The sequence below is a fragment of the Rissa tridactyla genome, chromosome 2, assembly GCF_028500815.1.
Source record: "Rissa tridactyla isolate bRisTri1 chromosome 2, bRisTri1.patW.cur.20221130, whole genome shotgun sequence".
In the NCBI taxonomy this organism is placed as follows: Eukaryota; Metazoa; Chordata; class Aves; order Charadriiformes; family Laridae; genus Rissa; species Rissa tridactyla.
In genome coordinates, this window is record NC_071467.1 from 135,233,018 (window position 1) to 135,256,552 (window position 23,535).

General features: G+C 37.0%; 1 protein-coding gene across 1 annotated transcript in view; it reads right to left on the reverse strand.

Annotated features, from left to right (window-relative positions):
• Window positions 1–23,535, reverse strand: part of AHR (aryl hydrocarbon receptor) — a 71,645-nt gene that overhangs the window by 44,701 nt on the left and 3,409 nt on the right. The window contains exon 2 of the mRNA XM_054191576.1: window positions 18,122–18,309. Coding sequence (XP_054047551.1) covers window positions 18,122–18,309 — 188 coding nt within the window. The remainder of the gene's footprint in view (window positions 1–18,121; window positions 18,310–23,535) is intronic.

A 23,535-nucleotide genomic window follows, 5' to 3' on the forward strand; every position in this document is an offset into this window, starting at 1 on the left:
ATATTCTGATTTTCTTCTTCCCCCCCTTCTCCAAATATACTGCTGCCATGAAGTGTTTCATACAAATGAGTACCACTTGATTCCGGGCACAGCTTTGTACTATCTCCCAGACACTAAAGTACGAAAGAAGGAAGCACCATGAGAATTTCTGGCAAAAGCTATATGCATCTCCCTTACTGCCTTGCACGTCACCATTTCTGTAACAAAACTGCCAATCATAATTTAGGGAATTAATTTCACCTTTACATTTAATACATCGCGTTAAGTTTGTAAGAAGAAATAGAAAAATGTTTCTATTTCTCCAACAGAGATAAAAACTTCTTAAAAGAGTTGATAGCACTCGCATACAAACAGATTTTGGATACAGTTTATTAATTCTGCAGTTCAGTTTCAGATATCTGCATTCCAAATGAGTATGAAGTTGAATGATCCTCATTCTGACAGCAAAACACAAGTAGCAAGATGGAAACAAATGCAACAGTTCAAATTATGGAAGGATCTGATTTGTGAAGGTAGGACAGCCATCAAACACTATCCCCAGCTTGCTTTCCCACCTGGAAGGGGACATTACTAGCTCTACAACTTGGGTAGCTTTAACGGGGACATATTTGCCTTTAAGCTATGATAGTTCACAGTATATGGCACGCATGTAAAACAAAAACAATAGTTCTTCCTTAATACAGCAAATAACAGACTGCTGCAACTCAACATTCATAGCCACCCAGCTTCAGCCAGTGCAGCACAGCTCAACTGCTAACGCAAGACAGAAGCCCAAATAAAGTTTAACAGAACAGGTTTAGTAGCATCAGCTGCAACCTCTAATTTTGTAAGCCCCCTTTGCATACATTAAATTATATTTGCAAATGCAATGACCAAATATTAAACACCGCTGAATCCAACATTACATTTATCATCAAAGAGACCAGACAACCCCTACTATCTTTTCCCTACAAACGTTATTATTCCATAAACAGCTCTTAACTCTCTCTGACCCAAATTTATTCAATTAAAACTAGGCTGTGCAAGGCTGCTAAAAAGTTAGTGATTTATGTTATTTTACCAATTTAGGAAAAGTGAAATGAGCCTGTACTGTCTCCAGTTTAGTGGTACATATGTGTATCAACCACTAGCAAAAAAAAAAAGAAAATATAATAATTTCACCCTGCTAAAAGCATAACTTCCGACTGGTCTCTCAGGTATGTTTAAACAGAAAAGTTCAAGTGCAAAAGGGAATTAAAAAGCCATATTAATGGTGATGACTATACTAACGCGTGAGCAGAGGAAGGTACCAACCTGTACAAAGCTAGGGTAGACACGGTCTGTTTTGCCTAAAGCATATCAAGAAGCTCTGAGATGGAACTGATCTTATTCAGTCACATAAAAAGACAGATGCAAAATTGCCAGGCATTCGTTCTTCAGGACAGCCTGGCTTTCCAAGGCAGACAAAAAATTATCACATTGCTACGAACTTTCCTAGCCTACTTGTAGCTTTAGCAACAAAAGAAGTTATTAAAAAAGCAGCATCTATAGTATCAGATTTGTTTTCCTGCTCTTCAGACATGGAAGGTTGTGAAAACTAGCAATAGTTGCCTCTCTCCTCAAACATAACTGGCACAATTTAATGTGAATTATAAATAAACTAGATGGAGTTCAGTAATGTATTTCTTAAGGAACTATGGATGTTTAGTCTAGTTAGTACTGTAGTAATTTACAACCTTCTGCTTTTAAGTACCAAATGGCATTTCCATCCTTAGATCCTAGTGCCAAAAAATCTACTATTTCATTCCAAACATTTAGCAGTATTACACTGACTATGCATACATAAACATATAGTTGCCAGCTTTGCAGAATAAATTCAAGTGACAAGGTACTTGACACCCAACCTGTTCCCTGGAAGCAATTTACTCTACAAGCAAAACAGCAATAGCTTCTGCTATAAACAATTCATCCTGCTCATAAAACTAAAAATAAAATTTGGGCATCACAGCCGATTACCACTTTCATTGTTGCATGGCAGAAAAATACAAAAATAATCAGCTTTTATAAAATTATTTATTATTTGCATCTCTTAGCTCTATTTATCTTGTGTGTGTAACTTTGTTATACAGAGTCTTTAAGTGGGGTGATGATTCATCTTAAATTCAATTTGAGAAGTGTGCAGTCCATTATCCCATTCAGAAAGGAGACAGCAACCTTTATTTTCAGAAAAGTACATAGAAAAGATGACATAGTAGCAATGTTGTATTTGAACTTACTGCATCAGCTAACAATTTACTAGGTTGAGATTAACTTTTGAGTTACCAAGAAGTATCATTTAAGTGTAAATCAGTTAAGGCTATTATCAATGCCTTGAGAGGAAAAAAGTTCCACTTCTGGCAATAATATATATCTAAATATAGTAAATATCCCACAATATGTATTTTTTTTATTTCCTAGCTTGATTTTTGACAAAAAGTAGCATTTAGTGAAACGTTTTAGTGCTTCAGTTCCTACTGATTTAAACAATGAAGTCACAAACAAAAATACAAAGCTATTAAAATACAGAACTGATTCCCTAGACATCTCACAGATGCTGTCAAAAGAGCTACACCCTCTGTTAAGCATTAAGTTTCTAATTAAGCGAGATTAAATCCTCCTATGTCATATCACAGTGGTAACATTGAAAGCGATAATCTTGACTGCGTATCTTCCCAGAGAACCTTCCACACAGGTATAGATCTGAAGTATGCCTATGAGCACGTAATGGTATGATTTGCAGGTTCAAAGTCCCTCAAACATGGAGTTCAAAATCTTGATGCTAGGAATGGTCCTAATAGCACCTACTGGGTTCTTCTATCAGAGAAGGTGAATGGAAAGGAGAGAATCTGGTCATGACATATAGTCAGTAAACATCTACGTAAAGACAGCAATTCCCTCCAGGGAAAGACCATGGAGCCCGAGAAGGATGCCTCTAAGAATCATGTAGCTGTGCAGACAGTGCTCTGAGTGAAACCTGAGTTAGAAAATCTGAAAACGTCTGAAATGCAGCTGTATTCTCACTGCTGTAGCTTGCTAAAGGAAAAAAAACAAAACAAAACAACACAACACCGACAGAGAGAGAAGAATTAAGGCAATTCTTTCAAAAGTCTCTTGTACCTTCCATTTAATTTAATATGGCTCTAATTTGACATTTACTTTAATATGGCTGTGGGTATGGGTTTGGCTAATGCAGCCAAAGAATCTTCAGACTACTTGAAAGGTAACTCAAGTATGAAAATATTTATATACAGTGTAAATTCCCATGTTTTATTTTCATCCTGAAAGGAATGTGACCCATTTTACAGAAGAGACCAACTGTAGGCTTGGGGGCCATTACCAGAAGGGAGACAGATCTTTTCCCATACAATTTCACAAAGATGAGATCCCATAAAGTTTCAAACAGCACATAATTTTGAACAGCACTGAAAGATTCTCCAAAGGCCACTTTCTCTAAGACGTGTTTAAAGCACAAGTGTTTTCCAAACAGTTATAACCATCTCACAGTGTCTCATTTGAATCTCCCCCTTTCCCCTAATACTGCCTTCTCTCCCGGTTCATTTCCATTTATGTCCCTTAATCAGACAAGTTCTCCACAAGAGATTATAAAGTAATTTACATAGGGGCTTCCTGTGAGAGAAGAGGCAAAAAATGAATATGGCTATATTCCTTCCTAGGACACTTAGGAGCTTCAACTGGGAAAATAAGGGGAAGGGCTAAAAATGAGAGAGAGTCTTAGCTATTTATCACCAGGTTAGCGGAAGGCATGAAAAGACATCAGATAATCTGTCCCCACTCTTGCACTTCATATAGTTTCTCCATTAAAAGACAGAATAAGAACTATCTATAAAATGTTAATAGCGTTCCCCAAAACATGTCTTTGTATATAGATAGATAGATGTATATAGATATAGATAGCAACTCGTTTGAGCCATACTATTCCAGAGATGAGACGCATTTCACAACACAAGCTGCTCCTCAGCATTGCTACCTGAACTGGTAAATGGAAACGTAAGTAAATGGTAGCACCAGAAACACATCTCCTTCACACTAGACAAACATAGACAGGAATGGATGTTGCAGGTGACATACAATGACAGTCAAGTAATTTGAAGTTGGGAGGTGTGGAATACAAACACCTGACAAGGTTCCTCTCAAACACAGCCATATTTCCCCATTTTGTGCAAGTGTTTTGTTGCATTCTTCTGTTTTGGTCTAATTCAGATGGATTCAAATCCTGCAAGAAAAAAGCTTGTGTGCACACATAACAAGTAGAGCCTGATGTCATATTATTTTTAAAAGTTCACCTGCTCAGACACTTCCTTTTCTGTCATTAGTATCTCTAATATTAAGTTAGAAGAGTCAGTATAAGGCTCACTACGTTTTTTACATTATTAGTAATCCAGCTCTTTGCTTGAATTTTTCCCCCCCCTATATAGCTTATAACAGTTATTAGGCTATTCCACCATTCCATCTTTTTCCAGGCTTCCTTATTGCTTAATGTAAAATGTTCTTCTTTGTTAGTCTCACTGTGCTTCTAAACTTCTCATTTGTATACACAAATTTTATAGCTTTCCTCTCTCTTTGACCAGGTGTCTGTCTTATTTAATTCTCTGACCAAGCATCCTAATGATTTTATAGAAGTGTCCTCTGCTTTTATCCAGTCTTGGCTCCAACTGCCTTTTTTTTTTTATTAAACAGTCTATATTTTACTGGAAAAGGATTTGCTGAAGAGGTCAAAAATACAACAACAAATGCATTTCATGCATTCTTCACTTCTTGAAATTGAAATTTTACCCCAATTTTTTATTCTGAACATACCCCAAAACACATTTTATAAGCCGGCAGCTTAGATTCATTTGGTGAAGGGTGATTCTGCTTGCATACACAGGCTTGCTCTCACAATTTTTTTTTTTTTTCCCCTTAATATCGAAGCCTGTTATTGTTTACAAAAGTTAACCTTTACTTGGCCTGCACAGCAAAACATGATCGGGAGGGGGTTTTAAAGTCTGTTCCCACTACCGCAAGCACTTTCAATTAAGCAAGCAGAAGTTGTGTTTGAGAAGGAAACCACATTGTACAACATAGTGCTCAAGAGGCCAGGCAATTAGCCACATTTGGTTTTTTTAAATATTTTCTCAGTTGGTGTTTCTTTCTGTATCAATAATGCAAAAATGTTAAAACAGCAACAGAAACACAGTAACTTATCATGAACTAAAACTGCCTAGTAACCTTTTCTTCTCATATGGTTTGAGAGAAGCTAATGTCTATTTTGCTCTTGAATTCTGAAGTGAGTTAAATATTTAAGTGCTGGGTTTAAAATGTTTTCAAAATATACAAATCAGACTAAACGCAATTGGAAAACCTGCTGACAGTGTTCCTCTAAACTCCTCCTAATTCAGCTCAAATACACAAATCTCATAACATCAGCAGTTTATCCTCAAAAATTTCTTGATAGAGGTCTCTTGACTTTTGAGGTACCAGAAATATCACAGGTCTGGGGGGAAAAAAAAAAAAATGACAACCCAAAAAAATTCTAGCGCTAGACCCAGTGAAATGAAAAACTAGCATGAGCATCAGCAGTTCAATGCCTGAGCTCTTACTGTTTTCTCCTCCCACCCTGAAATATCTACAAACTGTTGGCTAAATCCCACTCCTGAAGTCACAGCTGCTACTGTCTATAAAATTTACTGCTACCAAACAGTAAAGTTGTATTAGCAACTACAGAAAAATTATGGCCAAAAGTAACGAATTGGGGTGGGGTATTTTTCCACATCTGTAGCATTAATTCCATTTTCCATACCTTGCATAATACTGAAGTCCTTCATGTGAGACATCAGAAGAGGGATAGTTTATCAAGTTAGTTACATGGCAGATGATGTTGATCAACCCCACTGGCTTACAGAAAAATGCCAGCTGCAGGCTTAGAGCAAAATGCTTTGCAAAATGTAAGTTGCAGAGTAATTGAATTCTTCTCCCTCCAATATCACAGCCACATAGAGTCAGTGTTTCTTTTAAAAGCATGAACAGCAGCTACAGCATTCTTAAACAAGACTGAAGTTATGACATTGAAGAAACACACTTACTGGTTTTAAAGGCACTTTACAGAATGAAGACATTAGATTTTACTAGATTTGCCTAACAAATATGCCATAAAGGTATAAAGACATGTTTTAAAACATTCACATAACCCGAGCACTTGAAGTTTAACCAGATCGTATACGAGATTTTCCTCGGCTTTCATAGGATACTTTCTTTTGTCCCCTTCCCAAAACGCAGCTCAGCAGGCCTCGAACTGTCTGTTGAAGCAGATTGGTGTTTCTCATATAACCTTTAAAAGACTAAAATAAATAAAAAAATCTGCTGTTAAAGATCTGAAAAACCATTATACACCACTGAATTGCCCACAATACAGATTAAAACCAACTCAAGCTCTGCTACACAGGACAGCTGAACTCAGGGTTTTTCTATGTTCTTATCCTTTTTAATGTTGCTTTTTAAAGAAAGAGTAACAGCACTATTAAGCGTGGAATGTTAAGTGTTTATGCAGTAGTCTCCCTTAAATGAGGGACATATCTTCAGTTGCCACAAAGTGGTACTTAACACACTGCTATGTTTTCTTAAGTAGAAGGAAAAACCAACAACCAAGTTGTGTATTTTTTTTTTCCTTAAGTGACTAACTGAGTGATGCTGAACTTAGTTCATAGCGGGCTAATTAATCACTCCAGAAACACCACATAAGTCACCACGTGCCCACCTCCAAAAATGAAACTTCAGTCATTGCATTTGGAAGACTCAAGTCTTTGTTCCCACAAACACTTGCACTACCTAAGGCAGATGTTCCTAAACCGTGCTATGCAAGACACTTCGAAGTTACTTTATGTATGCGGTAGGCATTAGAAGCCACTAAGCCAGGGCTGGGGGGAGAAATAAAGAGGAAAAAAAGAAAAAAAAGTCAGAAGCTGTCGCAATGATTACGTAATAAAACCACATCTCCTTAAAGCCTTCAAGCTTGTGTGTGCTTCTTGCTCAGAATACCCCCATCAGGCTCCCAAATTGGGAGAATGTAAAAGGGAGACAGAACAAGACTTTTATGGGGGTTGAAAGGCAAGCAGTCATTTTTGAGAGCAAGAAGCAAGCAGAGGGTTACAGGACCATGAAGTGTAGGATCAGGAATAAACTATGATGTCTTTGTCTGAGAGGGTCAGACAGTCAGGTATCTATATGCTGTCTGGAAATTTATGAGCTTCTAATACACCAGTGATAGTTCTCCTCAACTTAAAGTAGAGCCTGGAGATGAGAAAAAAACAACCCTGAAGAATGACTGTACATGACATACCTATAATGCAGCAGAACAGCAATTAGCGTGCAGTACTTTTACAGCTAGCCAGTTGTACCTACTCACCTGATGCCACAATTTTAGTTCAGGATTTTATTTTAATTTTTTTTTTTCCAAACACACATAGGGAATAACACTTTACTTTTGCTTTTATCATTCACTTTAATACAGAAAAGTAACTATCAGGAAGCATGCAGTTGTTCAAATTTGTCAACTCTCACTTGGGCTTTGAAGCTTAACAACCACATACCAAACCATATACTGCTTGTGGTTTCAAAATTTAGAGGCAATGAACTCTGGTTCCATAACTATCACAGAGATGTCAGTCACCTGCTGAATCACCAAACCCATATCCTGGCACACCCGCATTTCTTCTGAGGTATTTCCCATTCAATTGCTTGTCTGGGTACATCTTCCTTGCTTGTACAGAAAAAAAAAGTCAGCGAGAGGTGCATGCTTGTAAACTGTAACCTACCATCAGACCTATTAATATGATACTGCTTTAGCCACAAAAAGGGGAGGAAAAAAAAAGCTTGCTAAATTTTTTTGATGTGAGGGAAGTGATTTATTTGCTTGTGGAATGAGATCTACAGGAAGTTGAGCCTAGATGCATAGAGGTACCTACCTATCATGTTCTTGAACCTTCGGTTCCTAAAGCAGAGTTTTCTTTTCCTATAACTTAATTTTTCCATATGTTAAAACAATGCAGAAAGTTTATAAGCATAAAGCTAATCAGACATTACATAGTGTTTAAAAACTATCATCCATTTGTTATGATTTTCATTTGTAGAAAAGACAGGTTAATACCAAGTAGAAAATGACAGTTAATACCATAGACTTTTTTTTAATTAAATCACTAATTCTGAAACAAATGGTTAAACTCCTCCCTAAAAAAAAAAAAAAAAAAAAAACGTAACAACCTCTTATCAAAATAACTGTTTCTCAGTTTTACACATCAATAGTCATTTTTTTTTTTATTATAAAGCCCAGGAATCTAAAGTGATTTTTAAATTCTCTTTACAGTTCACAGTTATTTTCTCACCTATCAGTTTCAGTGAGGAACTCTACTCACTCAAACTTGGACCTGGTACTACTGAAACAGCACCTTAACTTTGGCTTCACCCAACTGATGGCTCAATTGCACAGTATTTTTGCCTGGGGAATTTTCTCTATGATTTTAACTAAAAAAAGGAAACAGTCAATCACATCCCACATATGAAACAGGACAGTTTAATTATTCTACTAGTAAAATGTGATGTTGAGTTGCGCCACTGTTATATTAGAAGGTATGGAGGTGGGTTTGGAAGGTGTCTTTACAAGACCATTCAAGTCCAACCCTTGCTCTATAAGGGTATTAATGAATAACAACTTTCTAACATAAATATCTCTTATTAAAATTGAGGAAAAAAACATGCATTCCACCAAAAGAAATTAAGTTGTCTTTTTATGCCAACTCAAAATTTTTCAGCAATTTAACAGAAGACTTTCTGCAACGATTGAAGCACAGCAAAGGAGTCAAGTAGGCTTTGGGAGGGTTGCTTGCTTTCCAGCCCAGGACTGTCTTTTCTCTACTTGGGATATTGGACATATTCCCAGCTTATTTCACTGTCAAGGCCCATGGATGTATCCTGTTAACGCCACATGCATGTCCTCAGTTTGAGAGAGGAGTCCTTCCTTGTCCCCTGCAGGAACCTCTAGTCACCCCCTGCACTTCACAGGTTACTGTTGAGGTCGACAGTTAGACCTCAATTGTACTACAGAGGGGAAGAGGAACTGATCACTTGGGACAGAACCGGAGGGATGCTCTGGAGAGACCCTAATGCACCAGCTTGGTGATACAAAAACAGTAAGAATCAACACTGAAGACCTTGTTAAAGTTATAGGAAACAACATCCACCAGTCTCCCATTGTCCACAAAACCAGGCATCATTCATAAAAGGTAGTCAGGTTTGTCAGGCATGATTTGCCCATAGTCTACAGATGAGTAAGACTAGTATTCTCACAGGGTAAAAGCTGAGGAAGAACTTCTTCGCTTAACTAAGGCAGTAGCCATTTCAGAGTAATATATCCATGTTACAAGAAACACTGAGGAATTCAAGGTAGCTGATGTTCCTTACACTGAAGGTAAGGAATTCCAGCAGAGGGTCCCCAGCCAGCTAATACAGCTGGAGACAAGCAGAGGAAAGGGGGACACTTCAGAAATACACAGGCTGACGCATTCCTAAAACTTCTTACAGCCACGGGGCCCAAACCCTGCCTGCAGGAGAGCGTAAGTTTTGCGTTCTACCCTCAAATGCTGATGAGGTGCATGAAGAGGGGAAACTTTTTTTACCTTCCACATCACTAGGTATAACTCATTAGCATTTATGCCACCTGATTCACATACTGACCAGGAATTCATATTTGCATTGTTATCCTTCTGAAGGATCAGCTACAAAATGCATATTAGGCTCCACCTGTCTACAAATATTCTCATTAAACAGGTCAAGAAAGAATATTAACAAAAGCCTTTGGTATCAGTGTGCTGTATGACACCAGATGCATTTCAGCATCCTTTAGTATGATCAAATCAGCAGCCTGGACTCTGGTTAAGATGCTACATACAGCACCACACAGACCATGACACTATCAAAGCAAAATTAAGAGCAGTTGTGAGAAGGACAAGATGAAAAGACTGCGATTGTTTGTTCTAGATGCATCTCTCATCATTGTCTGATGAAAGTGCACCAAGCAACAACTGGTATAAGCAAGGGGAAGACTGGGGGATACCCTTACCTTTTCCTCCAAACACATGAAATATTTGTGTGTCACAGTGACTAATTTGTCAATAAAGAAAATAGCTTGTCAATAAAGGAAAGATATCATCCTTCACGTTGTAACTCTGATGTAGACAGCAAGAGACCAAAATGAATTCACTACAACTGAGTATTTCCGTATGAAAAGCTAGTGTCTCCTGCTGGCCCACAGGACTTGTACCACTGAAGACATGACAATGGAGTCTGATGGGGGAGTCAGAATATTTGACCAGCCAGGCCATGGACTTGCTCCAGTAAATTCCTACTTTATGCAATCAGTTAGAATTTGTCTCGAGGGGCCAAGTTATGTATGTCTTTCAGCTTATTAGATGTTATATGATGCCACGCATAAAGTGTGCAGTGCTGAGCAATTCAAAAGGCACATGGGTTGAATTTCAAGAGGCAATTATTCAGTGGAAAAAAACAAGCATCTCTTTGTTCAATTAAAAACAGAGTTTAGCATGCATCACTGAAGGCGACTAATTCCTATTTGTGTGTCCCCTTTAATGTTCACAGCTGGCAAACAGCAAACCTACATTTTCTTAAGGCAGTTCCCTATATTCTGGTTCTTACAGTTTACTTCATTTAAGTTTCCAGAATAACTATGGTAAGTTTTATCATTAACATAATGCCTTATTAAAGTCCATCACTGCACTGAGATGCAGGAACACCTGTGACGCTTTCCACAGGAAACATTTATCAACACATCATCTGAAACTCTGAAGAGCATTTTTGAAATTAGTTATTTCTTTTACCTTTTTTGAAGTCTCTTAAAAAGACATTCTAAATTAATCCATTACAACAACCAAGCTCTGGTAAGTAGAATTAACTTCTAGCTATCTAGCTAGATTTCCAAAACGATTCACAAAGTAATCATTCTTTAACCAGTTAGTGCCCTATCAAAACACGTATGGAGCAGAAACTGGTTTAACAGAGCTAAAGTTTTTGTTTACTCAGGAAAAATAAACACTGTTATAACTGGCTAGAACTGTAAACATCTACAGAGCTTAATCATACAAGCAAGTCGTATTTCCTTATCAGAATACAGATAAAGTCAAACAGGAAAAGCTAGGGCATTTCTCCTATCAACAAGCACATACAGGAGGAAAACTCCTGAGTCATAATGGCACAGGCAGCATTAAAAGCTATTACAGTATTAATAGATTATTTGTACACATTTTTAAAGTGTATTCACACTGAAGTCTTAAATTACCAGAATGTATTTTTAAGGTCGTAGTCAAGTAAGCTATACTAGTACAAATAATGAATCACGAAGTCCACGGAAGCCAGATGTTGAGACACTGGTGCTACCTCCGATTATACTTCTCCACTCGAACTGTCTTTGGAGGAAGGATCAACAGTCATTGTGGCTTTAATCACAAAAACTCCAAATCTCATTCTTTTTAGGTGCCACAGTATAGTAATAAAAATGTTAAGGATTGCAAGATTTGGAATACACGGATTCAGAGAAGCAGTGGGTACTTCCTGAGGCCAGGCTTTTTACCTTGCTACCTGTTCTGGATTTGAATATCATACTAACCCTAACAATGTCAATCTGCAGAACACTTACATGGTTAGCATAGGATAAATTCTATTTTAGGCTCTGATCTTGCAAACGAGAGAATATTCACTGCAACAGGTATCCAGAGCAAAGCCCAGAACAGTATGCTTAAAACTAATCTCCCTATTAACAAGGGCTATAGAGAAAAGACAAGCGCTCTGCATACTGGGACAGGGTTTTCAAGAAATTTTACAACAGCTTTGTGGAACTTAAGAGGCTCCTACACTGACTTTCCATATGCCTTTGATTAAATAATACATACAGGGCAGAGAAGAAGAGATAACCTTTTATTTCTCTTCCTTGCAAAGGGAGTTTGAACAATTATTAACATTAATCACTGAAATACTACGGTGTGAAAGGAAAAGAATACCCAAAGAATGCATTAACTATCCATATTTGTACGTGGTTTCTCCTCTTTATCCTACAAATATATTGACATATTGTGCTCTTACTTTGTGATATAAACAGAATTTTCAATTTTAGATGTTTGGTTTGGGGTATATTAAAAATCAAATATATCAATCCATAGGGCTGCCTAGCTGCATGATGTGCCTAGTGACACAGCGCTCCTAAAAATAAAATGTTTCTGAGCAAGCTAAGAATGAGCATGTAACAATGAAAACATACACATTTAGAGATTTAAAGTGATGTCACAGCTATGTGGCTCTCTAATCATTATTTTTGAAGATCAGAATTTAGGACTTCAAAGCCTAAATCCCTACTTATGTTCTGTTACGTAAAATACAGGCTAAAATAGCCTGCAGCAGACAGCCACAAATGGCCAGTGTGAATCTCGGGGGACTGGGGGCAGGCGGGGAAACATTTGAAAAGAAAAAAAAAAGAAAAAAAAAAGAACAAGTACAGCAGTGTGGAAGAGCAAGCATGGATTAGGAAATAACTTGAATGGAACGACAGCCCGATACTGAAATAACCATACAATTCCAAGGTTCACATTTTGTAATAATTTTGGATTAGGGCCAGGAGGGAAGACAGTACAAAGGGAAACACAGTTAGTTTGTTTGGGGTTTTTTCAATTATTTTTTTCCTTCAACTCTCAGATAAGATTCAAAGCAGCTCACTTAAAAATGTGAAAATGAATTCATATGCATGGTAGAAATACTGAACACAAGAAAAGCTAATTAGACAGAGAACGACATAACTTCCAAGGCAGGAAATGAAGCAAATTTAAATCTGAATAATATTTTAATAGGATGATATATCTGCTAGAAGAATTACCAAGAGATGTGGTGGATTCTCCATTTAACTACTTCACATCAAAATCAGATGGTGTTCTACAAAACCCACAAACAATCTCTCTCAAACTCTGGGATGTTTTGTACCTTGGGAGTACAAAAATGGCTCATGACTGAATCATTGAATCAAATACCACTATTCAAGCCTACCAGAAGCTGCTGGCAACAGTCAACTCCTATATGGCATCAACATAAACAGTTGAAAGCAGTAAGTGCAGCCTGACTACCTGGCTCCATCCTGGAGGGCTTTCGCTTTTCCTGAGTTGGGAGTCAGGAGGGGCTATGTACACAGCAGGAGGAGCAGGGAAAGGGTAATGTGAAAGAGAAGTCACACTTTCAAAAAATACACTAGGAAAGCTGCGTTAGACAAACAAGACAGGTAAATATAGTGACAGTCTGAACTAAAAGCAAGTCAGGCCAGACCTGCTGTATTATCCCAGCCTTAACGAGTTGAGTTTTAATCAGTTGGTTTTGTACTTCAGGTTTATGTTTCAGACTGCCACCTAACCCTTGGCAGAAAAGATATCTATACGCGCTAGACTGCAGATATGTTGCAGCCCTTCTCAATGTGACAGAATACATACATTGTCTCCCACTTTGCCTGTCTTTCCCATCTGTACATCTTATCTTAAGCTATACTCTCCAGAGCAGGAACCACATACAGTCTGTTCTCTCCAGCACACAGTACGATAGAACAGCGGGCATCACAGGAAAAATAAAATCTATTCTTTGATATAATGTATGTGATGACAATGGGTGCGTTGCGAATTTAAGCTATGTTATGCCAAGGAATGTGTGTTAATTATATTACAAAGTAAAATTAGGCAATGCAAACTTACTGGAAAAAATTCTTAATTATTTTGTTATTGCTCTGCTTGCCAGAATCACTTGCATACAACATAAGAAACCAATTCTAAACTAATTTTGAGCAGAAACTTTCTTCTGTAATTGCAGAATACTGTCCAATAAGCAAGAGGGAAAAAAACACATACTTTAAACCACAGGAATTCTTAGTGAAATGGATGAAAGGATAATTAATAAGCAACATGTTAAATTTTGTTTCTAATATATAGATAAACACATGTAGCACGGCTACTTCATTTTAGATTGTGCAAGCCTCTCCTTAATTCTCAGTATACCTTTAAAATGAAAAATCATGCCCCTAACATTAAAAAAAGCAATCAATCATACTAACTGTACTTTTATCCCTTTAATCTAACCGCTTCACCAAAACCCTGGGAAGACTCATTATAAATGTTCTTCCTTACAGCTGAAAAGCACTTAAATGATTATCAATTCATCATATCAGGACCAAAGCTAGAGGCAAAAGGGCTTTTCCCTTTAGTATACATGGGGAGCACAGGCTATGCCTAAATGATCATCCAGTTGTGCTCCAGATGCTGAACTCACACCAACCTGCACCCACACAAAGAGCTGTTGTCCCATATTCCACTCTATATTTTTCACCGCTGATTGCACACATGCATGGGCACTTAGCATCAAAACGGAGTGACATAATACCAGGACAACATATAAAGTCTTTCTTTACTGGCTGTCAGCAGATACCTGCCTGATTTATCCTAGTCTCTTAGAAATAAAAGGCTTGCCTTAAGCCACTTTCAGAAAGCATCTCACAGGCACAAAATAAACACTCCAGCGGTGATTTAAGCTAACCTGCTTGACTTTGAGGACTGCTAATCCACTTCAGTACAGGCAGGTAGCATCGCACAGCTGAGAACTGACACCACCTTAGATCACTTCTTAGCTTTGAAATCACCACACAAGAACTTTGACTTTATAAAGAAACAGACTTGAGACATTATTTTAAGCCACTACTGAAATTTCCTTCTTGACTACAAGGTCAAATTCATACATATAAAAGCATGCCAGAGTGCTTGACATGGGGATACAGAAAGCCTTCTGACACCACGTGGCCTTGAGATTAACCTGACCACACACAACTAGTGTATCTAAAGGGTAATGATACAGAAGGATCACTTTGCACAAGTTCACTAACTACAACAATCAAAAGCAACTCCTTAACAGAATACAATCACCAACAGAAGAAAGAAAGATGTTCTGAGGTCATGGAAGAGGAAAATAAACCATACACCTATTTTCTACAACCTGAAATATGGTAAGCATGCAGAAGTCTAACACATTTCAGTCAACGCTATGGAAAAACTCATCTGTCTTTAGCCCTGAAGACAATTCGGTACCATCTTAATGGCTGAGGGCAGGGGAAGATGCTTTTTTGTTTTGGGTTGTTTGTTTGTTTTGGTTTTTTAATATACACACACTTAAATTTTAAAGTAACAAAACCATCCCTTGTAGATGTCTAACTGAGGTACATTTATTCAAATTGATGTAACTCCTTGAGATGTCTTGCACAAAACAGGTTTTCCCCCCTTCCCCCAGACTTCCGCCTTCAGAAAATAGACATTCACTCTGGATTATTTAAACTTGGAAAAATGCAAGTGTTTTCTTTGAAAAAATATCTATTGTTACAGCAAAAACTTGGGTTTCCTTTCAAGCAAGATCATATGATTACGCGTTTATATTTTACTTTCCGCAGGAATTTACACACCCCCCATTTGCATCCTGTTATTCATTTAGCGTTTCCCTTTACTTCAGCATGCTGCGTTAATAAAGTGGACCTGTTGGCTCTGTCTAGGCACTCAAGGTGACAATCAGTGCTCACTCTTGCATTTGTCAGATTTATTCTATAGGGCTTTCCGCATATATTTAACAACACAAATCATTGCTTCAGAAAAACAGTTCTGTGAGAAGCACTGCATAGACAGATCATGAAACTCTGACCTAGGGGGTTTCAAGGTATTTCTGTTAATTCTGTACTTCAAAGCACTAATTTCTCTTTTGGAGAATAAGTTTCAACTGAAATAGATTCCATGTTATTTAAGTACATTGAAATAGTACAAAAGGTCTTACTGTCAGTACTGGATCTGTCAGTCATAGATTGGTTACTCTTGCTTATCTTTACCTTAGTTATTGATGTAAGCCTTTAAATACCTTCAGACAGATACTGATTACTAACCTGATTTAGTCCTACAGTTCAAAGGCCTAAAAAAAAAGTATCAAAAATCCTTTTTCTGCTAAAAAAGGTAAGACAGCTTCTACTGAAGCTATTCCATCTGAAGGTGTATGTTAAACTTGCTTCATCTTACACTGTTCAAAGTGTCTTGCACAAGATGAGCAACATCAAATTATTTATCTTTTCATATTTACCAGGCTTTTTTATTTTATGGAAACTACAGGAAAAATATTTGTAATGCACCTAGAATATGCACTTCCTTGTTGCTTGAGAAGTCCTTTCCCACGAGGCAAATCAAAATTCTCCTACTTAATTCATTATAACACAATTAAATACCCAATACTCTACAGCTGTGGTCCAGTATGGTAGCATTAGCTACATATGTTTGTCTGATGTGGATACCGTCTTAATAGTATGCTACTGAGTTGAAAACACAGGTTAAGTTTGCTTCAATTCTGGAACCACAGGAGTTAAATTGCAACCTGAAATGCAAATGTAACTTCTCTGTCACTAACGCACACCTAACGTCACCATTCTAAATGGCTGAAAGCTACCTTCGTGTTCAAATTAGAAATGAGCAACTGATATAAATTTTGGTGTGAAGTGATTCTGCCTGACTCTTTACAGCCAAAGACATGAATTTTTTTCCTATATAGAAATCATAGTCTTAAATCCCTTTATTCCAGGACCTTCAAGTCCATTTTTTTGGGGGGGGGGGGTGTGTATCAAAAAATCAAGCACTTCCATCGCATCCCAAGTAAGGCAAAACACTTGCAATCTTCCATTTGTTTCAGACCCATAATTTTTCAAAAAAGAAATCAACACACTTGCATATATTCTTCAAACAATAAACCACAGTATATAAATTTATAAGCACTACTAGATTGAAGCCACTAGACACAAAAAATGAAAATAAGTGTTCTGCATTCCTGCAGGAAAAAGTGGCACTATCTTAGGCGGTTTTAGGTTTCTTCAGTCCATTCATCCATGATATGGAGTCACTATCAAGAGACTGAAACATGAAATCTTAAACTGCTGGGGACAGAGGTTATTTTAATATCCAAAAACCTTAGTAAAAAAACCAAACACCAAAACAAAAACAAAAAAACACAAAACAAAACCAAAACAAAACCCAAACAAAAAAAAAATCCCACCATACTTGCAATTTAATATCAACTCCATTGCAAGCAAGATTCCTTAATTACAGCTGATCAACACAATTCCATCTTCAGCATAATATTGTAAAACTTCACTGACTGATAAAAAAAAAAAAAAAAAGGACAAGCACTTAAATAAAAGCTCCCTGCTTTATTCCAGCAATGAAAAGGACCAGACTACTTCTGCCTTTGAAGAAACTGGCATGAAGCCAGCCATCCTCTTCTCACCCTGCAGCACAACTCCAGTAGGGAAGGAGAGGGGTAGGACTCCTTGGCCAGCTCCGAGATGGTGTAAGACGACACGTGTTTCTGGCCTGATTAATACTCCGAGCACTGCTGTATCACCCTTGCCAGGGCTGGGGCCAGGGAAAACCTGCCCACACAACTGGAGAACCTCAGCTGTCGTCTTAATGCCTCACGCCCTGCATTAATCAGGGCTTGAACACAGGACAGACTTTGCCTCTATTTCTTTAGAAGTCGCCTTTGCAATAAACTATAGGAAGGGGCACTAGCAATCACTTTATATCAAAACAAAGTCATTTCTGATGCATCACTAAGCAAAACATACAGCTGATGGGAACTCATATGACTTGCTTTGAACAGTAATGGTTTTATGAAGTCGATTTTGAGAGGGGAAAGAAATAAGTCTTCTCAGTGTCTTTGAAAGTCTAAGGAAAAGAACTGGAAGATTCATTAAGGGCAATATTACTTCCAAATGCAAAGCTTTGAAAGGCTGGTGATTTAAGTGAAATATAAGTAGTTACGTTTGGTTTTCAAGAAACTGGAAAGCTTACTTTATCCAGTTACATTGTATATACCCAAGAAACTGGATGTGCCATTAAAATACAGATAAATTAACGGTTTTAAGTACTTAAACAGCTGAAATCAGCATACAGCATGAACAGAATTTTACAAGCAGTCCAAACCCAAATAAATTCCCAGCTCTTACCATCAAAAAAACTTTTGGCTCTCAGGTAACTGACGCTAAGCCTAAGCACAGACAGCTTATCCAATTTGGCGATAACATCTTGAGGGAAAGGCAGAAGGCTGGCCAAGCGGTCCAACTCTGCATTCAAGCGGTCCCTGTGTCTCTTGGATGGATTGGACTTGACTCCTTCAGCTGGGGATGGCTTTACTCTGTGGCAAAAAAAAAAAAAAAAAAAAACAAAACAAAACACAAACACAATATAAATATCAGTTCCCACACAAAATTAAGGTAAATATTCACCAAGCCTAATGTTACAAATTGTCTTTTAAAATTTAACAAGCAAAATGTTTTTCCCAATGACTTCTGCTTCCCATCAGAAAAATAAATAAATATCTAAGACGGTTTAACCTCACCTCCAATACACACGCTGTTAAATGAAGCGGTTAGAGCCACAATAGCTATCTGAACAGGTAACGAGCATTTGAAACCTTTGACATTCAATGCTTTTTTATAAAAGCTTCCCACACTTTCACTCAAATGTCACATGAATTCTTCCAAATGTTCCTATTAGAAACAGTTCACTAACTTTTAGTAATATTTGTGTACAAATGCATTTGACTGTACACTTTTTCACTTCAATTACAATTTTTCACAAGTGTCCTTAATTTCTGTCAATGTTTGGAATAGGCTACTGTCAGCTGAATACAACAAAAGTTTTGGTAACTTGTTAGACAACGAAGCATCCGAAACTGCACAAGAAAACAAGAGATACAGTTCAGTCAGCAAGTAGAATCTTTGTAGCAAACACTATTGAGCTTATCCTTTAAGTCACCTCCTAGCTGAAGGCATTTCAATTTCAATAACGAAGGGATGCCTTTGTACCATACAAAGTACAATTTAAAAAGCTTTCAGTACATAATGAAGTTTTTGGAAACTTGCTATTTTCCATTCATATCCACCCTGAGCTCCAATTCCAGATACTTGGATACTCACACCTTCCCACGTACGCAGAAGTCCTCAGAACAGGTTTAAACCCCTACTCATTTGAATTATAATTAGTCATTACAAGCCAACACTGAAACCAAATAATTTATCTCCACAAGCCATAGTACATTTTATGATATTTATTAAACAGTTTTCTAATTAAGGAGTGATTCATGCTCACTTTTCCAGTATTGCAGTTCTACTTGAGACCTGCAGCAGTTACCAATTTGTGCTACTGTCATAGGAACGTTGGTTCTGCAAGACTTATCACTCACAAAAATAGCGGGCATAAAGACTTTCAGCAGTCAATTTCTTCAGTATTTCATTTAGTCTGCTTCCAAGCTTCATCCTCACATCAGTTTTACGATGAGAAATTGCAAAAGCTACAATGGTTTTACCACAGCTGAAAGTAAACCATACTGAAAAATAATTTCATTTTTTATTTCCAGTCAAATAAGTAGCGATAGAGTAGACATTCCTATTTTTAGCTTGTTTTTACTCGATGTTTCAATTACACTTCTTATTAGTTTAAATTCAAGCCCTTCTTTTCACAGGCATTGTTTATTCAAGTGTCTCTTGTCAAAAACTTGCTCTTAAGTCTTGCTGCCTGTTCCCTACCACTACGGCTGCCCTTTGCACGTTAGAGGCAGCTCCTTATGCGGAGCCTGGGAACTTGAAGATGCCGTAATACAAAATGTTGTTAACATAAGAAATATAGTATATCAGCAGCAACTACTTACTCCCCAGATGGATAAAGTTAAGCTTGCTGTGGGGTAAAGATTGTCTATAACACGGTTCTAGTAGAGCTTTATCCTAAAAACATTGGAAAAGTGGGGAAAAAACAGATCACAGAATCATAGAATCTTCATGGTTGGAAAGGACCTTTGAGATCATCGAGTCCAACCATATGCACACAAAAAACAAAAACAACAAAAAAACCCACCCCTACAATCTCTGCCACTAGAGATGAATCAAGAAACATGAAAATTCTCTCTTAAAAAAAAAAAAAGAAAAATATAGGTTCATCGTCAACTGCAGTGGATGACAAACTAAATATTCAGTTAGATGCGTGTTTCAGTCACAAGCCCTGACTTTGAGATCTGCAGCTCACCATATCCCCAAGTGTATATTAAACTTAAAACTTAAAATAATTTAGTAAAGCTTTCTTCATATTCTCTTATTCTGGCAGAACATTCACTTGTAAAAGCCATTTGATTAATGCAATTTAAATATAACCCTAACAAAATAAAGTTCAAAAATCACCAAACATTACCAGTAACATTAAAAGCTACTTCATAAATATTTTTTACACATTAAACTGCCATAAATGAGACAGAATAATAAATTCCAAACTTTAAGCAGATAACTGTTGTATAACAATCAGTGAACAGCTCGCCACTATCAAGTCAAACAGGTCTGTTTCCAAAAAGTGGAGGTCCCCATGGAAAGCATTCAAAACACACAGTCTTTTCCAAATGAATCAGCACTAAATACCAACTTTTCTATTTTCACAATTGTGCTGCGCTTTGCTTAAAACTTCTATAAGCAGTTCACCAAGGTAATTGAAACTATATGCAACTGCACAGTTACCTCGTCAAGTTGCTAGTTAGACCAAATTATCTTTGCTTTACTTTGTAATGATTTCTCTTACTTCCAACTGGTTCAAAGCATAAAGATTTTCTAAACGTAGCATCCAATATTTCTGAATATTCACTTTACTGGTATTTGCAGCATAAATCTTACCATGTTCTCTCCCTCCAAACCAAACACTGATTTTCCCTAATCTTCCCTTTTGTCACTGAACTAAAATCCATTATATAAAAACGGATCCCTTAGTGACAAAGGGAATAAGGGCGGAAATGCCGGGGGTATAAGTAGCAAGCTAAACCTTTTTCCATCCACTTATGTAAACCCTTGCTGCTAAAGACAGCCCTAGCTGTGCCGCAGAAAATTATCTTCAAGGAAAATTACACGCTATGTCATGATTAAAGCCACGCATGTGTTTTATTTAAAATGGGGGAAAAAAGACAAAAAAAGACTAAAGGAGGGAATGGATTTTAAGCTGATCTTTCAGTTCTTGATCTTTTACCTTTCACAGGAAATTTGAATTCCCTAATCAAAGGCCAGAGGTCTCTGTACACTCAGCGTCCCCGAACTGAGCTACAGTCCTTATCAACCAACAGCTGCAAGACTAGCAAGCACTCTTAACTCTTGTTTTAACAATTCAAAAGGATTTGCCATCATAACATTAGCTGACTACTATTTTCACAGGTCTGCTACAGACTATTTAATCAGAAGTTCTCACAACACATGCTTACCATGTGCACCTTCACCGACATTAACAACACTAAATTATTAAAAAGAAAGTGCACAGGTACCTGAGTCTTAATTATTATCAAAAGACCAAAATAAGTTTCAATATTAAAATGTTAATTTGTATTTTTTAAAGGGAAATTGAAACAGTTCTTTGAGAAGGTGAAAAGAAAGCATAAATTTATTTTGTTCATAATATGACAACAAAAATTTTGAAGAGAAGGAAGAAAACCCAGCAACCAAGCACTGAAAAGCATCGTACCTTATTAACAAGACTGAGGTGTGAAATGACATCAGGAAATAAAAGAATGTGCAAGAAGAGCACTAAAGATACAGTGACATTTTAAAAATTTAATTCTGTTAAAAAGAACTAATTAGAAGCTCATCAGAACTGTTTAATTGCTTAGGAAAAAAGGACATAAGGAAGAATATGTATATTAGCTATATATTTAATCTTTTCAGCTACATATAATTTTTCATCTCATATTTAATAGTACATGCAATAACATATTATTCTTATGTATATTATTTAATTTAATGCAGGTCAGGGATATAAAATGCACTAGTTACCACTAAGCAAGTATTACAATAGGTGACATGGTCCAAAATTATCTATTTACTTTAGCAAATGAAAAATACTTCTGAGCACTTATCTTTTATTGCCCACACTGAATTTACAGTTACTCAAAATTTAGCTGAAAATTCCTTTGGAAGCAACAGATGACTGATCTCTTTGATCAAAAGTTGTTGGCAATCTATCTTGAAGGGGCAAGACACCCTTTGCAGTGGCTCCTTCAGCAGGCGATGAAACCAGCAAAGATTTCGGCTGCTGAAGGGATAAAGTTGTTTTTACTAAGAAACCTCAACCAGCGCTGTGCTACTCATCTGATGCTGTGCAACTGTTTGTCCTCCAGTAGTAAGCAGAGTTCTAACTTTGCTTATGGTGTTTTGGTGTATGAAGGACTCCACAAGAGTGACAGAGACAGCCAGAGCACCAACCAAGAATGAAAGTTTCACACCCAGTTTTAATATATTTCATTACTGTTTAAGATGACAAGCCAAGATTATTTGGAAAAAAATTAAAAAAAATTAGTATGTTCCTATCTACTTACTGTGTTATCTACATTTGTCTATTCCCATTTGCTACAGATTCTCTTTTTAAAAATTATGCTTTTGCAAGACGCATTGACCAAAACCTAACCAACAGAAAAAACCCAAACCTTAATTTTAAGTAGCAGCCTACATGTAACATACAGGTACCCCAAGACTGACAAATTTATCATTTATATATAATAAATTTATTCTACATATGACAACAGCTTTATTGCCTGTGTTTCAAATAAGAGGTACAAACTGCTGTTTGTAGCAGATGCTACAATCTTTTTATGATGATTTTTCTTTTCTGACGAACTTCTATTTTGAAAGCTTGTTCTGGCAATTCTTATTTGTTTGCCTTGAAAGAATCCATAAATGGTTTAATTTTTTAAATTAAAATATCTCTACACTGCTTTCTGAAATTACTATATCTACTCACAATTAAGGATCAACCAGTCAAACATACTTCTCTGGAGTATTTAATATCATAAATACCTTTAAGCTAACAGAACAAAATCATATCATAACTTCTCATTTAGTCTGCTAAAGAAATATGCCATTCCGCTTTTTGTGCCTGCTTAGTATGGTGCAAACATTTAGACCTCCTCACCCCGTTCCTTGTCTGTAACATTTATGTCCTTCCTTGTCTGTAACATTTATGCAGTTATGGAAAACAATTCCTATCCAAACACTACAGTAAAGAAGAACAAGGCAAATTGGAGCTAGAAGGCAGAAAAGTGGAAAAACTACAAGGTGGAGCTACTTTTATATAATATCCTTCACCTAATGTTAGAATCTATCTATAGTAAAACCCATTTCCATGAAATTTGCATTTTATCCTTCCTACTCCAATACTAGTATATTAATTCAGCAGTTCAGTTAATCACTAGAAAAAAAAAAAAAGAATTCGAGACTTTAAAAAAGGAAGAAGAAAAAGCAGGGGCCACCCATTGCTCCCCAAGTTTCAGTGGGGACCGAAACACCCCACAGACGTGCTGCCACCAGGGGGACTCGCAGTATTCAAACGTTAAATGAGGAGGAAA